This window comes from Quercus robur, chromosome 9, assembly GCF_932294415.1.
Source record: "Quercus robur chromosome 9, dhQueRobu3.1, whole genome shotgun sequence".
Classification (NCBI taxonomy): Eukaryota; Viridiplantae; Streptophyta; class Magnoliopsida; order Fagales; family Fagaceae; genus Quercus; species Quercus robur.
In genome coordinates, this window is record NC_065542.1 from 15,280,015 (window position 1) to 15,297,034 (window position 17,020).

At 34.4% G+C, this 17,020-nt stretch overlaps 2 protein-coding genes across 2 annotated transcripts; one reads left to right on the forward strand and one right to left on the reverse strand.

Moving 5' to 3' along the window:
- The first annotated feature begins 135 nt into the window (after positions 1-135).
- Positions 136-1,762, forward strand: LOC126699058 (25.3 kDa vesicle transport protein). Its single transcript, XM_050396614.1, has 5 exons — positions 136-359; positions 756-916; positions 1,096-1,239; positions 1,328-1,395; positions 1,510-1,762. Exons 1-5 carry the CDS (start codon positions 169-171, stop codon positions 1,609-1,611), a joined length of 666 nt encoding a protein of 221 aa, XP_050252571.1. The 5' UTR covers positions 136-168; the 3' UTR covers positions 1,612-1,762.
- A 3,042-nt stretch (positions 1,763-4,804) lies between these two features.
- Positions 4,805-8,509, reverse strand: LOC126699837 (transcription factor LAF1-like). Its single transcript, XM_050397812.1, has 3 exons — positions 8,226-8,509; positions 6,689-6,818; positions 4,805-5,517 (listed from the first exon to the last, which is right to left on the reverse strand). The coding sequence occupies exons 1-3, from the start codon at positions 8,359-8,361 to the stop codon at positions 4,914-4,916; spliced, it is 870 nt and encodes a 289-aa protein (XP_050253769.1). The 5' UTR covers positions 8,362-8,509; the 3' UTR covers positions 4,805-4,913.
- Between the last annotated feature and the right edge of the window lie 8,511 nt (positions 8,510-17,020).

Consider the following 17,020-nt stretch of genomic DNA (forward strand, 5'->3'; position numbering starts at 1 on the left):
TGCTTTTCTCCTCTGGAATTGATTTCTATTGCACACCCAAGGAATAACTTCAGCTCCAAGTCTCTTACTTCCTTTCCCCATTTGTCCTATAAAAGACATTTCCTTTTAAGTCCAAATCCATCCTAACCTCATTACCTTAAAGGAGAACTGATTAATATTTCTTGGTAAATGGTTAAGCTAACGATAGTTGGAAGAGTTAGCGATGGGTTGCCTCTTGCACAAGGACCTAGGTATACGATTGAGGAAAATAACAACTTCTTATTTTACAAGCAACAAGCAGAGTTCATACTCAAAGAAATCTCCAAAGGAGCCTTGGCACATTCCAAGATGACCATTCACATTGATCATCACTGCTTCAAGTATATATCCTTTATTTCCTTTTGTTACTTGTCTATTTTATTTTCCATAGAACGATTATGCACTATGTTTCACATAATATCACATTAGATATTTCATGAAAAATGTGATTTGTTATTATTATTTTTAATTATAATTACTAGCAATATTTCCGATTTTTTTGGACATCTAATTCATGTGCCAAGTGCCATAATAGAAATACTGGGGTTCAAAGTTTTTGATTGAAATCATGATATTAATTCCATTATATCCTCTCTCTCTTTTTTCTTTTTCTTTTTGGGTTTTAATAGCAATATAAACAAAACTAAAGAAGTTGATCATGGTATAAAACATTCATCATCATAATGAAGGGATGATGGTATTTATCTATTTTACTTAATGTTTTGACATTAAGCTAGCCACTTGGTCGACAATGGAATCATCTTCATCACATTGTGCGATTCTTCATATCCAAGAAAACTAGCTTTCCATTATCTACAAGATTTGCAAAAGGAGTTTGAGAAGTTTGATAATAGACTCGTAGAGAAAATCACCAGACCATACAGCTTTGTGAAGTTTGGTAATTTCTATTTACTACAACAAGTTGATATTGATGTGTAGCACTCGAATTATAGAACAAGGAGAACATGATATATTTTATACACTAATTCCCACGCCGGATATTTATAATCTTCTGTGTTTTATGCTCTTATCAATATTTTTTTTCTGGAAACTATATTGCTGAAATTTAATTCTCAGATAGCATTATTGGGAATATCAGAAGACAATACATAGATACAAGAACGCAGGCCAACCTATCAAAGCTTAATGCTAATAGGAAACAAGATGTAGATATTGTTACTAAACATATATCTGAAATTTTAGAACGAAGGCAAAATGCTGGTGAAGTTCATGTTCTTTTTTTTTTCACATCAATTTGTTAATAATGAATAAACACATAAATCATGTATTATTCTTCTTCTCTTGGCAGAAATATCGGATCGAATATTTGTGACACCTCAAACTGTGTCCTCAATATGGAGCTCCCCACGCCTGGAGGCATGCAAAATTTTTCTACTCTTTTCTATCATATTCTCATTTCTCATCACCACCCAAATAAAGCATAGTTTTAATTAAGTTTTTGTAATATTTTCAATTTATTTTTCTTCACAGGTAATTGCCCTGAAGTGGACGCCTATCACAACAATTGTCGTAGTTGCTGTTGTTCTTTTATGGGCTAGCTTAGTACTCACAGACCACATCATAATTTCGTGAAATGTATGAGTTTGCGCAAGTCATGATTTAGTCCTTTTCTAGTTCCGCACAAATATAAATTTGAAAGATGTAACTTTGTTCTAGTCATTGTAATTAGAATAATCCGATTGGCCTAATGATCAATCAAGCATATGGACACATTATTATGTAATCAATTGCCTAATGAGGGGAGGGTGTATATAGTTCACAAACCCTTCAATTCTTATTCATTTTTATGTTTGACGGTGTATTAGTAAGCCCCAGCTGGATGAGGCAGGTAAAGCTAGGCTCTTTTGTTTACAACCCTATGCTTTGTAGAACGACAATGGTGCTGGTATAAAATGTTCTATGATTTGAATTCTTTGTAAAGTCAATGGAACCAGAACCTTTTTTAGATGAAAATTTTATCTATTAAAGTCATGTTGCTATATAATATAGAAGATACAGCTGGCCCAACAATTAAGTTTAAAAAACATTATCATAAACCCAATACAGATGTTGAATAAAGAATGGGGAACTGTAAGATTCTCACACGTTGATCTTATTTAGTTTTGTTATGTGATTTTGATAGTTTTGGGATGCATACAGAAGCAATTAGCAATCAAAGAAGAATGGCTTCAAATGGTTCCCAAAATGAATGACCAATCATCCATTTGGCATAATCTACCACAACATGCCATTTTATGTGGAGAGCTTTTGTCTTGCCAATCATATACACATACAAGTTATTCATCAAAAGAAATATATATATATACACATATAAGTTAGTCTTGAAACAGATTCTTGATTTTTAGTCGCAAGCACTCTAAGAATGGTTAAGGTCATTGTAAAAGCAACCTAATTTGTAGCAAATGCCTCCCTTCCTAACCTTCAAATGTAACTTTTAACTTCTTTTAAAAATATCACCACGGTTGCACTTTACAAAGGTATATGTATGATAACAAGTTTGATGGGATAAGTAATTGACAAATACAATCTGTTAGTCATTTGAAGTCAAAATTCCTTGGATTTAATTTCGGATCCAAGAACAAGCTTTCAGGTAACTATTGTGTGAATGATAAGCAATTAGACACATAATAGAAGAGAATCCCCACATCAAGGACCACTTTTACACTTTCTGAATCATATTAATTCAGGAGTCCAAGCAACACAAGAAGATCACAAATTGCAAGGCACTGTATTTGAAACAAATGAATAAGGGTGTCCCCAAAAGCAACTACATGGAAGAATAACCACTAATTAAACTTATCTGGTTTTTAATTGTTAAATATTAGCAACGCGATGTGTTATATCATGTTGTGTATGCTAGAGTGGATGCGGAAGATAAAGCCTAGAAGAGGAACATTGAGAACACGAGGGTTACGTGGTTCAGCCTTACGGCCTACATCCACGGAGGAATCCCTTAAGGGCTACATCTTTATTGTATGAGAGTGTAGTACAATAACCTCCTGTGTTACAATGAACCCTAACATGAGTATATATAGGTGACTAAACCCTAGACTAATAGACTTCTAGTACAAGTAGGAGACTTGACTTGCACACAAAGTAGAATTAGGGTTGGGCCTATTACATTGGGCTAATATGAATAATATATATCTCTAACACCCTCCCTCAAACTCAAGGCGGAAGCTTGATGAAGACTTGAGGTTGGATAAGCATGAGAAGATCACTTGGAGATGCCTTGAAGAATGCCTTCGAAGAGACCACAATGAAAAATGTGCCAATTGTCCAATTTCGAAGCTTCAAATGAAGAAACAGAGGCCAAAATTGGAATCTACGCGAAAAACTGAGCAAGATAAGCCCTTTTGAAAATTTTGACTTTTGGTCAAAAGTCAACGCAAAAAGTCAAAGTCAACTGGTCCAGGTCAAAGTCAACAGTCAAAGTGCTCATGGGTCAGATCCGGGTGGTCCGGGTCGGGTCGGTCCGGGTCAACGGTCAGCGAGGTGACGTGGTGCTGACGGGACGACACTGCTGACGTGGCTGATGACGTGTCGCTGACGTGGCTGATGACGTGTCGTTCACGTGGCTGATGACGTGTCACTGACGTGTACTAGGGCTGACGTGGCGTGCTTGCGTGGCTGCTGACGTGGATTAGGGCTGACGTGTCTGATGACGTCATCAGGTGACAGCAGCTTCAGTTTCGGCGCGTGGCTGTTTATCGGCGCGTGTTCTATTCTACCGGCGCGTGTCTGGAAATTCCGACGGCGCGTGGAGGCGCGTGCAAGGGAGATTGATGCTCGGACTTCGGTGGTTTGGTAGATCGGCGAGCTACGAGGCCGTCATGGCGGCGCGTGTAACCGTCGGAGAATCTTACCCTGTGAAATCGGCGGCGGCGCGTGGAGAAGTCGCTAGAAACTGCGCTAGCGCGTGGTGGCGCGTGCAGCATCGTATGACCACCAGATTCTCAGGCCAAGTAGATCGGTGGACGAGAAGGCCGTCTTGGCGGCGCGTGTGACTCAGATCTAGCCTGGGCGTCGAGAATCTGCGGCGGCGCGTGGGAATTTTCCGGAGGCTTCTGCGGCGCGTGGAGGCGCGTGGCAAGGATTTGGGTGACCGGATTTCTGGGTTTTGGTCGCGAGAGATCTTGGAACACGTCTGTGGTGTTGGTTTCGTCAGGCGAGGCTTGGATTTGCGCAGATCTGATAAGTTGAGTCACGGTTTGCTTGAGTCTGTGGATCTTGGACACAGCACTGCGCCACGGTGGCTGCGAGATGCCGTGGAGTCTAGATCCAGCAGAGAAGCATGCTCTGACTTCTGTTGGCGATGTGCACATGAGAATCTTCTTTGTTTGCTAGAGATGTTTGTTTGATGCCAAGAACGGAGTTTGGCTCTGATACCATGTTAAATATTAGCAACGCGATGTGTTATATCATGTTGTGTATGCTAGAGTGGATGCGGAAGATAAAGCCTAGAAGAGGAACATTGAGAACACGAGGGTTACGTGGTTCAGCCTTACGGCCTACATCCACGGAGGAATCCCTTAAGGGCTACATCTTTATTGTATGAGAGTGTAGTACAATAACCTCCTGTGTTACAATGAACCCTAACATGAGTATATATAGGTGACTAAACCCTAGACTAATAGACTTCTAGTACAAGTAGGAGACTTGACTTGCACACAAAGTAGAATTAGGGTTGGGCCTATTACATTGGGCTAATATGAATAATATATATCTCTAACATTAATGACCTATTTTATGGTCAAAGAAGCTATTAATTTCAGATAAATTGTGTAGTGGCCCTTTATTAGTATCAATATTATTACAATAAGAGTAATTAGAAGTTATTCTTCCTCAGTCGCCCAGAAAGTTGCCCTTAGTGCTCAGATATACATTACACCGTTATTCATGTTGAAATCACTACATGCATCACCCCCAGAGATGAAATCAACAAACCCATTTCCTGAAATCTGATCCTCAAACTTATATTGTAAATTGAACGTCTCAGTAGTGGCTGAGCCATGGCTTAGCCCATTGTGAAATTCACCACTATATGTTCCTTCATTGGATGAAAAAACTTGCATGGGAGAGTATTGGAAGTTTGAATTTTGAGAAAATGCATCTCTAGCAATTAGTCCCTCAGCAGAATTTGCAAAGCTCTCACCTTGAACATGATCTAAGGAAAGCCACTCGGCAAATAAAAGCTTTGGTAAGGGGCTACAGTTAGCCTCTTTAGGTGACTGATAAGCATTTGTTGTTGATTTTTCCATGTGTTCAAGTGAATTACAAATATTTGGAATTCCAGTTCTGGGATTTTTGGGAGAGTTTGAAGAATCCACAGTATCTGAGCTTGAACTAGTATACTGTGTTTTGGTATGAGCTTCCATTTCTTCAGCTCTGGCCACTTTCTTCTTCAAATAAGAATGCCAGTAGTTCTTAATCTCATTATCTGTTCTTCCAGGCAAATGCTGTGCTATCTGAGACCACCTGCTCAATGACAAACGGTATTACCTTTATCATTGTTGTTTATAACAAAAAATAGTTCTTGTATACTACTATATATTTTTAATTACCGGGTTACCTATAAAACAAAAATGTACTATGATATGCCTAAAGGCTAAAATAAGTTAATCATAGAGCTAGGTCAAATAAAGACTCGTAAAAAAAAAAAAAAAAAAAAAAAAGAGAGAGAGAGAGAGAGATTTAATCCCTCATATAATCTCCTTAATTCAAGTCATCCCAAAGAACAAGATTACTTGATTGACAAGTAAGAGCTTCGATTGGAGGAAGATTTCTAATAGACATCTAATTAGAGGTCTTCTTCAACCTTATAAAAAGAGAGTTCTACACCATCAACAAAGGTGAGCTCATATTGAAATAAAAATAACTCTTGCTCTTCAAGTTTTTCAAAAAATAGAGCGACCCTCTCTAACTTAAGCCTGTGCCCTCCGATAATCTCTAACTTGGTTTGCAGTGGTACAATTACTAAGCATCATTATAGGATAAAACTATTAGGTTTACTTTCTTATTCCATTCATCATCAAGACTTCCCCACACAAAACTCTTACATTACATGTGCTAACCTTAGTCATCACTTTCTCCCTACCTACTAATTAAAATATAAAAATTATTGCACCATTTTTACTTTTAACAATTATACTTCCACGTAGCCCAATAGATTCAACCTAGTGGGCAAGGGTTTTTTGTTTTTGTTTTTATTTTTTGGTTTTTCATAAGCCATAAGTGAGTTTGACTCCAACAACAGAGAGAGAGAGAGAGAGAGAGAGAGAGAGAGAGAGAGAGAGAGAGAGAGAGAGAGAGAGAGAAGGGAAGATTCAAATTAAAGATCTCAGCTTCATAAAACATCATCATGAGACAATTGTGCCACCCTTGAGAATAGTGAGCAAATTGCTTTGCTTGCATGATTGTCATGATCACAAAGATTATAACCTCACAGTTGATTGGTGTATTGAGATGACTTGCAAGTATCTGTCTTGATGGCTACTTATAATTTTATATTAACATCATGAACTGAGAAGTACCCATGTTTTTAGCTTTGAATATAGAATTGTAGAATGTTATTCTGGAATTTTTAATCACTAATTAGCAAAGCTAAATTAAAAAATAAAACAAAAGTAAGTGCACCCTTCTTTCTTACTTGTTGCCTAACATATGATGAAGGGTCAGAATTGTCTCCTCCTCTTGCTTGCTAAACATCCCTCGTTTCAATCCTGGTCTCAAGTAATTAATCCACCTTAATCTGCAGCTCTTTCCATTCCTCTGCAAGCCTGCAAGAAAAGTGTTACACTTTGTGATGAGGATGGAAGAAAAGTCAACTGATGAGGGTGTTTCAGTTAATTCAAGTAGAAGTCATATTCTGTCTATTAAAGAAAAAAAAAAAGAGGTCATAATCAATCTCTTTCACTCGAACATTTCAGATTTCAACAGAAATACATTTGTTACTGACTTTTTTTGGGGGGCTTTAAATTTTGCTACTGACTTAGGATAGCATCCTACTAACTCCGAACAATTAAGCGAGTAATTAACTATAATAAAAGTAAAAGTAAGAGTAAAAGTTATTATTAAGCAGCCAAAGTTATCTATATATATAGAACTTTTCTAACACTATCACCATCAAGAAAAAAAATGAAAAACAAGTTAGACATTTTACAGTATGCCACACAATTTACCGTAGATCAGGACTCTGTAATTAAATTGGTTATTTTTATATGCTTGGACAAGACTATAAAATGAGGTAGATGGCTGAATAAGAAAATAATCATCTGTCTTCATTCAGTAAGTCACTTGTATAATTAACTTTAGAATATAACAAATTCAACTTTATTTTTTGGTTAAAATAACAAATTCAACTTCATAAAAGTGGAAGTGTTTATTTGGGTTGGATCTCTCTCATTTCAAGTCAATGAAATTCAAGGCACATTCTTGCTATTAAAACAATGCCATAGAAAACAGGTAGGCTTATGAAAATATCCAAATATAGGTTTATTCAAGGTAGTTCTTCATAATCTTCTTTTGGATTAATTTTAATTATCCACTCTAGAGGTTATGAGCAAAATGCACTCTAAACAATAAAATTTTGAAATCACCATTTTAAATTAGTATAAATGTACAATGTCCATCCATATATATCCAAGGACAAAACTTAGATACAGTACCTTAGGTGCTATTCTTTAAGTTCCTCTCTTAAGATTCAGCCATATGGTTACTTAACTAAAAAATACACTTCCATCTATGAGAAAAAATCCATATGGCAGAATCCTAAAAAGGAAACCTAAGGAATAATACCTAAATACTGTACCTAAGTTTTACTCTATATCCAAAACATATTTCAAGATTAAAAATAAAAATATTAATGAACTGGTTGGATGTGTACTGCATATTAATAAAAACTAATATGTTGATTTTGATTCTTTAATATGCGCGCGCCTATCACCGAATCAATCCACTAATTTACTACTTTTAACTTTTGGATGATAGAGTAAACACTATAAGCTATAGTCTAGAGTTGATTATAAAAGGCAATAATTACAATGAACAGAGTAATTAAATGATCCCATAACCTCATGATAACTCAATTAATCCTTTATTTTACCATTAAGAATTTGTTAGTTAAGGTACCATGTACCGCAATGTACTTAAACATGATCATTGATAGAGGGGTATAGCAAACTCACCGGCGTTAATGGGGACGGAGCTCCAGCAGCCATGGCCATGTTTGAGGACATAGTTTCGGAGCCTTTGGTCTTCTTCAGGTGACCACAAGCCCTTCCTGTGCTTTGGCTTTGGTTTGTCTGATGACTTACACCCCATTTTGCTTATTTACAGAAATTGAGCTTAGCAACAGCTTGAATGTTTGAGCTTGTATTTTTATCTATATGCCAGAGAGAGAGAGAGAGAGAGAGAGTGTGTGAAAGAATATATGTCTCTGATGAGGTTATATGTAAGAGAACAATGGGTAGCCGACCATGAAGACTTCGGTATTTAAATCAATGATTAGTTGAAGTCTGCTCTCCCTTTGAAAATAAGATGAATTAACAAAGCAACGAATTTTGTTTTTAAAGAATTCCAGTTTTTTTATTTTTTTATTTTTTATGCATAACATATAGAAAGTTTCAAGGTTTTAAAAATGTCAATGTTACATAATGGTTTAAACTAGCTAACCTGTAATTGCCTAATTTAGGAGATTCAACTCAGAGAAAGAATTGACCCGAACCATGTGGGTGATATGTGCCCCAAGAACATAGTATCATTGCATATAGGTCGGCAGGCTTTTTCTGTGCCAATTGAAGGAATAAATATTATTGGTGGTAAGTTTACCTTGAAGGTCTTTGATATGTTAAGGTTCAAGTACTCTAATTAGAGGGTGAAAGCTCAAATTATAGCCAATTAGCCGTGTCATTCCTCCCAAGGTCAATCTCAAATAGTGCTATGTGACATTTTGATTTTTGACTACAATGAAACAGCGAAAGGAGTGAATAATTTGTTGAGGGAATTTAAAAAAAAAAATTATTTAGAGATGAAAAAGATGAAATAACTATTTCAAGGCTAAAAATTTTAAATATGGATTATGGTAAATATAATCTGAATTCTTCTATAGACACACATTCAACCACACACTTTAATATAACTTGTACATTTATTAACTTGCCATTTTAAATTGGATTATACCACTTACACATGGAGACCACTGTGGCACCACTTATGAAAATTAATTCAATCATTACTTGACATGTGTACTAGTTATGACAAAATGTGTGCAAGGGTGTGTCTCTCTTGACTTGTTGATATAATCTCAACTAATATGTTGTCATATATACTCAAACTCTACAAACTTTCATTAATGAGTTTAAACTATCAATTTTTATTTATTTTTTTTTTTTTTTTGTGTGTGTGTGTGTGTGTTTAAGACACTTTAAAATTTTTATAATTAGTTAATAATGTTTGGTTCATATTTTCTATGTAATTGCCTAGTCTCCTTTGACAAAACGTACTTTACTTGTAATTGGATAGATCTAAGTTGGGTTTAATGTATCAAGAAGTATGTTGTTCAAACATATCAAGTGATATCATTAAAGACATGAAGTTTGATCCAAGAAACAAGTGAAGAAAAGCTGTTTAATTAATTAAAGCTCGACACTAACTTGACACTAGCTGCTATCGAGGATTAATGATGGAACTCAACACAAGCTTGATTTATTGAGAATTATGATTTTAGAATTCTCAGATTTGAAATTTGGTCCATGATGACTTAAATGATTAGGGTTTCTCTATCTACAACCCTAGTCATATATAAAACTTATTTTAAAAGTCGTCAAATACAAAAATAGAGACCCAAAACTCATATAATCTGTGTGAAGTTACTGTATTTGTACACTTTAAGGTTTTGTAACTAAATTCTTTTTGATCTTCATCATTTATGAAGTGAAAAATTTTGCAGCCAACAACAATCAATCAAGTTATTGGAGTTAGTCACATATTGGGATCCATGTAAAGGAGTTAGTCACAGATTGGAAATTTGTACAAAGCGAAGAAGTTCGCTACAAGATCAAGTTCAATTGGGTATTGAAGCAAATGTTCAAATGTAGGTTGGTATTTTGGGATAGGCCATGGTAGTGATAAGATTTCTCATACTTATAACCGTTTGATTATTGATTAATGAATTCTTGGAAATGACGACTTGAAATTCACCCGGTGAGGTTTTTACTTTGCGAGAAGTTCTCCTCATTCGTTAACAAATCACCGTGTTATCTATTTTCCGTCACATATTAGTTATTTGGTAATTTGTTGGTGCCTCCACGATACTGTGTTATCTATTTTCCGCTGCATATTAGTTATTTGGTAATTTGTTAGTGCCTCCACGATTTGCATGTAATTTAACCTAACTAATTAACTTGGATAATTGAATTAATTTACTAGGGTCAATCTATTTTAATCCAACAAATAATTTGGTAGTTGGAGAGATAATTTGAATCTTAAACATCTTTATTAAAATACTGAAAGATGCTAATTAAGTTACGACACTCTCACATTCATTTGAAAATTTTCTAAAATTTTAGTTATGAATGAACATATTCATTTGAATAGGCTTTATTAGTTACAATGAAAGTATCCAGACCATTTTTTCTTCCAATTGTGTTGCAACTTAGAAAACTTTAATGGTCCATTTAAGGAAACCAATGTAAATGCAAGTCGTACTAGATGAAGATGGGCCATTGTGTTTCGCCGTAAAGTTGGACGTCAACCAAAGAAACAATAAGATTGATAAACTAAGTACGACGATTTTTTTGGTTGTCATGCCTGACATCATGTACTCCGGCGATGCCAGCAAAGCTAAAGAATCCGCAACCCTGTCTTGCGGGATTGTATCTCTTGGTTGACCCTACTAATTTAAGGCATAAAAAATGTGATTGTCAGAAGAACCCTTCTATCTTTCCTCAACAAAAAAAAAGGAAAAAGAACCCTTCTACATTTTATAGAGCCACAAATTTATCAGAAAAATTATATTTTTTAATCTAAAAGACTTGCCACAAACTTACATACCTATAACTAAATGAAGGGAATAAAAAAAATTAATTAAAAAAAGAAAAAGAAAAAAGAACTTGTTTGAGTAGCTGTCCTTTATTAGTGTTAGATTGGAACCAAACAAGGTTACAAATATTGAAAATTTTTATTATATTTTGGAATCATTGGGCGGCATCCATACCTTGGTTGTGTTTTATTGTGATAATTTATATTTGGTGAAAAACACATTTTAGTCCCTATATTTTCAGGCTATTCCTATTTTAATTCCTACATTTTATTTTTACCACTTTTAGTCCATATCCTGAAAAACGCTTTCTATTTTGGTCTCTGCCGTTACATCAGAAACGGAGAAAACTAATGTGGCAAATGGTAAGAATAAATAATATTAAATTAATATCTATGTGGCCTAAATTAATAATAAAAAATGTCACGTCAGCCTTTAAATTAAAAAAATTAATTTATTAATTTTAACTAATTAAAAACTAAAAATTATAGGAATTGAGATCTAAGTGTGTCTTGAACAAGAACAACAAGAACACAATCCCATATCCAAGAACACAAACTCAGAAATTATAAATAAATAAATAAATAAATAAAAAAACCCAGAAATTGCCTCAAATCTCCACAACGGTCCTACTTTGCCAAACCCTTCCATCCTTTCCCTCACAATCGCCTCAAACACCTTCAACTCTACCTCGTCATCCTCTGCCTTATCATCACTTTCGCTCACCAACTCCTCTTATCTACCGAATTTGACCCACTCGTCAAAGGCCACACCCCCGTCCACCGCTTCACTTCCCTCCAATTCACCGCCGTCCTCTTCCTCTTCCTCCTCCTCTCCGTCTCCCTCTTCCTCTCCGACTCCCCTTCCTCCCTCCTCCCCCTTCTTCCCGATCTCTTTTTCGCACTCGGCTCAACCGTTTTCTTCTTGCAATACTCCGTCTCCTCCATCGCCGCCACCGTCTAGACCTCTGATCTCCAAGCCAACTGCGACACCATCTCCGTGCGAATCTCCGCTCTCATCTCTCTCCTTTGTCTAATCCTCGCCTACCAGCCCAGGCTCTTTATTGCCGATGTGGGACTTGTGGCTGCTTTCTGCTGGCAAGGCCTTTGGGTTTTGCAAATTGGGTTGTCTCTCTAGTAGTGTAAGTGCGAGCTCGAGGACTCGAGGTTGCGCGCTGTGGCTATTTTGGATCTGGTTGTCTTTTTTCTTTTTTTTTTCTTTTTTTTTAATTTCTGGGTTTGTGTTCTTGAATCTAGGTTTGTATTCTTATTGTTTTTGTTCAAGACACACTTAGATCTCAATTCCTATGATTTTTAGTTTTTAATTCTGTTTTTAATTTTTTTTAATTAGTTAAAATAAATAAATAATTTTTTTTAAATTTAGAGGCTGATGTGGCATTTTTTATTATTAATTTAGGCCACATGGACATTAATTTAATATTATTTATTCCTATCGTTTGCCACATCAACTTTCTCTGTTTCTGATGTAACGGCAAGGACCAAAACGGGAAGCGTTTTTCAGGATAGGGACTAAAAACGGTAAAAGTAAAATGTAAGGATTAAAATGGGAATAGCCTGAAAATGTAGGGACTAAAATGTGCTTTTTATAAACAAAACTCAGTTTCTTTTCATGGTGAAAATTCAAATTATCCTCCTTTTATTGTAAGCAAAAAAAAAAAAAAATTATTTATCCCTTGTCAAATAATTTATTAGGTGGTTAAAACTCATTGATTAAATTTATTGTTACATCAATTTGTAAACTTTCTTTTTCTAGAGAGTTTCAACTTATGGCGTCCACTCTTGATGATAGCTCTTTATCATTAGACCAAGATATATACCAATCAATTTTTGGTATAGGTGGAGATTAAACCCCAGATCTTTTATTCAATTATCATAGAATTTACTAATTGAGCAAACTGGAATCCACAATTTGTAAACTTTATTAAGGTGTAATTGTTACAATGTAACTAAGTTGGCCCAATTAAAGCTCGCAATGTTGCAAGGCCATTTAAAAATTCAACTACCGCACACCCTTAGTGTGATGGTCACTTCATAAGTATAAGTATTTGTGAGATGTAAGGGGCAAGGACTAGGATTCAAGTCTCCAAGAGAGAACTTCACACATATATATATTTAGATTAGGCTATAGTAAAATTTCTATCTTGTATAAATAAAAAATAAATAAATAAAAAAAATCCAACTCAACTTCCACCTCATCCATTTATAACAGAATTAAAATAAATAAATAAATATATATATATATATATATATATACACATACATATATATATATATATATATATATATATCGGCCTTCATTAATCCTTTCTCTCTTGTGCCCACGCGAAAAGTTACAAGGCCATATTTTTCCCTTTGTTTTCTCATCATCTAAACAAATCCAAATCTCATGAACTTCACAATTAAACAATACCTGAGCTGCTCTCTCGATAAGATAATTAATGCATTTTTGTTCAAGCATAGAGTTATCCTCATCACCCACTATTTCCTTAAAATAATAAATAAATAAATAAGAAGCCACTAATATATGATATATCCACCAATTAACATTTTCAAATTCGTTGGAAAAAAAAAAGGCGCGACTCTATTGAGTTCTACAGTGCATTGTAGCCTAAATCGATTTGACATGACTTAGAATGAGTGATAGGAACGCAGTCAAGGCGGGAAAGATGGTCTAAATTGAACCACCCAACCCTAAAACTTACCCACCCAAATCTTTTATGGGTTCTAGAAGATCCAAAACCTTAAGATCGACTCCTTTCCAACAACCCCAAGTTGAAGAGAAACACTCTATTGATGTCAATTCCACAAGACTTTGCTGATGTCACTTCACAAGTGAGATGAAGCTGAGGGAGGTTATGGTCCTTGATGATTTCGTATAGAGAGAGAGATTTTTTTTTAGGTTTCATTAGTAATAGAGATAAGGTGGATGTTGAGTTGGATTTTTAATTAATAAAGCTACGATCACAACATATTCTCAATAATTTCACAATAGCTCTGGTAGCTAATTATTAATAGTAGGTAAAAAAATGATATTAGTGTGGGCCTAACTTAGGTAGCCTAAGCTTTGTGAAATTATTATAAAATTGTTGTGTAGGTAACACTACTCGTTTATAATTGACTTGGGTGAGCTCTAATTGGGCCAACTAAGTCGCATACTAGGAATTAAACTTACATTACATGTGATATGAACATTTGAAGGCACATGGGAGATTTTTTGGAAAATGATCAACTTACTCCATTTCTTCGTTTAAATTAAATATTATAGATTTAAAAAATCAAAATTAAAGGTGTATCTAATGTCGTGTTATTTAAAATTTTAAAAAGATATGACACTATATATATCGTTAAATATAAAAAATAAAATCTTAACCTTAACATCAACTTTATTCAATTCAATATATATATATATATATATATATATATAGTTTGTAGTTTATAAATTATAATGCATACAAGTGGCAATTGAAGAAGGTTTGCACATGTTGCTCCGTTGTATAGCCCGTGGACATTTTCATAAAAGACAAGTATAGTATCATACAAAGCCTTAAGAAAAGGTTTAATGAGAATCATAAAAAAATTAGAGCAAGTTGTCGGTGTTATCTCTCATGCTTCTCTACCGACAAGTAAATGTCTCAAGTAATGCATCACCTTCATCAGGCCCATTGTTGTGGCAAAATTCCAACCATTCCAAAATTAATATACATTTGTTGACCATAGAATTAGCTTACAATGAAATGTGGGAAATTCAAGTAGAAAAAAAAAAAAAAAAAAAAAAAAAAAATTGCAAGGACACCGGAGTAGAAATTTAATGAGTGCTGTACCTGTGCCCTTCTGCGTCATGTTGCATATATTGAAAAATAAAAATATCCTCACCCTTCTGATTATGATCAATGATGAATCATTTGATGAGATTGACAAAAAGAAAAACCATCTTCAATCATTGTTGAGAATCAGCATTTGGTTCACTAATTCATTAAAATATAGCAAAACATGGGATTACAAGTTAAAATATGCAGCCTAAAGTTCTTTGACAGATCATTTTCCTATATAATAATTGGCAGGATAGGATTACAATTGAGTATTGATATCCTGGATCATCCAATAGAGTAATAAAAAAAAACTTCTCTCTGAATATATGTCAACCCGTTAAAGCATTTCTTTGTGAAGAAAATAAGGCTTTTCTTCTTCACCAACTAATCGACATAGATGTATTGCAGTTTTAAATGGTAAATTATATATATATATATATATATATATTTTAAAAGTAAATGTGTCTCAAACCTTTTCATTGTTGGGTACATGAGTCAAAAACTTGGGAGGGGTGGAAATTGCTTACAAGTTACAACGACTGCTGTCACAACTAGTAAACTTTTTTTTTGATGGAGTCACAACTAGTAAACTATCGAAATGGAAGGGATTGGTTTTGATAAAAAGGAAATATAACTGTCGCAACTGTATGTCATATTTATTTGCCAACCAAACAGAAGTAGCTTCTTTCAAAACAATGAAACCAGTGCTGACCTATTTTATATGGTATTGCATAGGGATCAGCTACAAAGAGCGGAAATTGTTTGGATTGTTTACCCACTCAATAATCGTAGTATTCAATTCTGGTTGTTCTGATTATTTACTTTTATTCTTGGTTTTGTTTTTCCAATCCATTTTTTAAAGATTATATAACGCTAATTGCTTAAGTTTGAGATAAGACTTTAAGCATAATTTGTGCCAAATTAGTACTATGGAAAGGAATAAAGTGTAAAAACATTCAACAAATTCTAAAATGGTAAGGACTAGATTGTGATGAAAGAAAGTTTTTTCAAACCCAAACCCATTAAAAATATAAATATATTATTAAAATTGTAGGAAATTTATTTCAAATCCATCGTACTTATATTTGAGATATTTAAATTTCCTTTTTTATCTGCTTATGTCATTGGGGCCAGATGGGATAAATTTTAAATTATTCAATAATGTTAAGTTTTAAAATACTATTTAATTAACTAAATTTAATTATTAACACACTAATTCAGCCAAAAATAAATTGTATTGATAAACACTAAGACCACTATCTTAATAAAAATTAGATAATGTTAAGTGTTAACCATTCAATTTGTATAAAATTGTCTCATGCAACATGAGTTTAGAAAGAGTGAGAATATGGAGGTGAACTTTATAGAAATCTAGGAGGTTGTAATATATTAATGTTGAAAATTGTCACAAATACCTAATCAGTTTTGGTTTGGTTTCCTTGGCATGGAATGAAACGTTTTTCCTTGACCTAAAAGACAAGAATTTTCTTTGGTGTGGAAGTCAAGGATTCTTCTACATATGAAAGGAAAAGGTTTTTCAGTTGAAAAGGCAATTGGGTATTTCATATGCATCAACGAATAAAATTGAAACCTTATAAAAAAAAAGGTATTGTTATCAAGGTTCAGGGGTTTAATGGCTTTTACCTAAGGGTCCTTCCACATGAGGAAAGGAAAAAACTCTTAGATAAACATGTAGTGGGTTTCTTCAAATAGTAGTTTGGTAAATTTCTTTAGTTTGAAAGATACCTGTGTGTGTGTAGTGTGTGTGTGTGTGTGAGAGACTTATTGGGTGTATTTAGGTTTTGGGATTATGAGGTGAGTTAGTTTGTGTTTGTGAGAGGTTTTGTTTATATTGGCGAGATTTGTTTGTGTTGTTTGTGTGAGTTTTGAGTATTGTGAGGTTTGGTTAAGCGTGGTTGTAACCATATCATTGATAGTGTATTTTGGTTGGTGTTGCCCATGAATGTAGGCAAGGAGTTAGTTGAACCACGTTAAACATTGTTGTCTCATGTGGGTCTTTTATTTTCTTATTTGCATGAATGTGCTTCCACTAGTCCCAAATCACAACTATTAACATTAGAGCTTTTGCTGTTGCACAATGATTAATATTAGGA

Excerpts from the sequence above, each read along its gene's own strand:
- LOC126699058 (XM_050396614.1), top strand. The coding sequence starts at position 169 with ATGGTTAAGCTAACGATAGTTGGAAGAGTTAGCGATGGGTTGCCTCTT. Across the intron at positions 360-755 it reads ATTGATCATCACTGCTTCAA|CCACTTGGTCGACAATGGAA; the intron begins GTATATATCCTT and ends ACATTAAGCTAG. Across the intron at positions 917-1,095 it reads ATACAGCTTTGTGAAGTTTG|ATAGCATTATTGGGAATATC; the intron begins GTAATTTCTATT and ends TTTAATTCTCAG.
- LOC126699837 (XM_050397812.1), bottom strand. The coding sequence starts at position 8,361 with ATGGGGTGTAAGTCATCAGACAAACCAAAGCCAAAGCACAGGAAGGGC. Across the intron at positions 6,819-8,225 it reads CTCCGTCCCCATTAACGCCG|GCTTGCAGAGGAATGGAAAG; the intron begins GTGAGTTTGCTA and ends CTTTTCTTGCAG. Across the intron at positions 5,518-6,688 it reads CATCATATGTTAGGCAACAA|GTGGTCTCAGATAGCACAGC; the intron begins GTAAGAAAGAAG and ends GTCATTGAGCAG.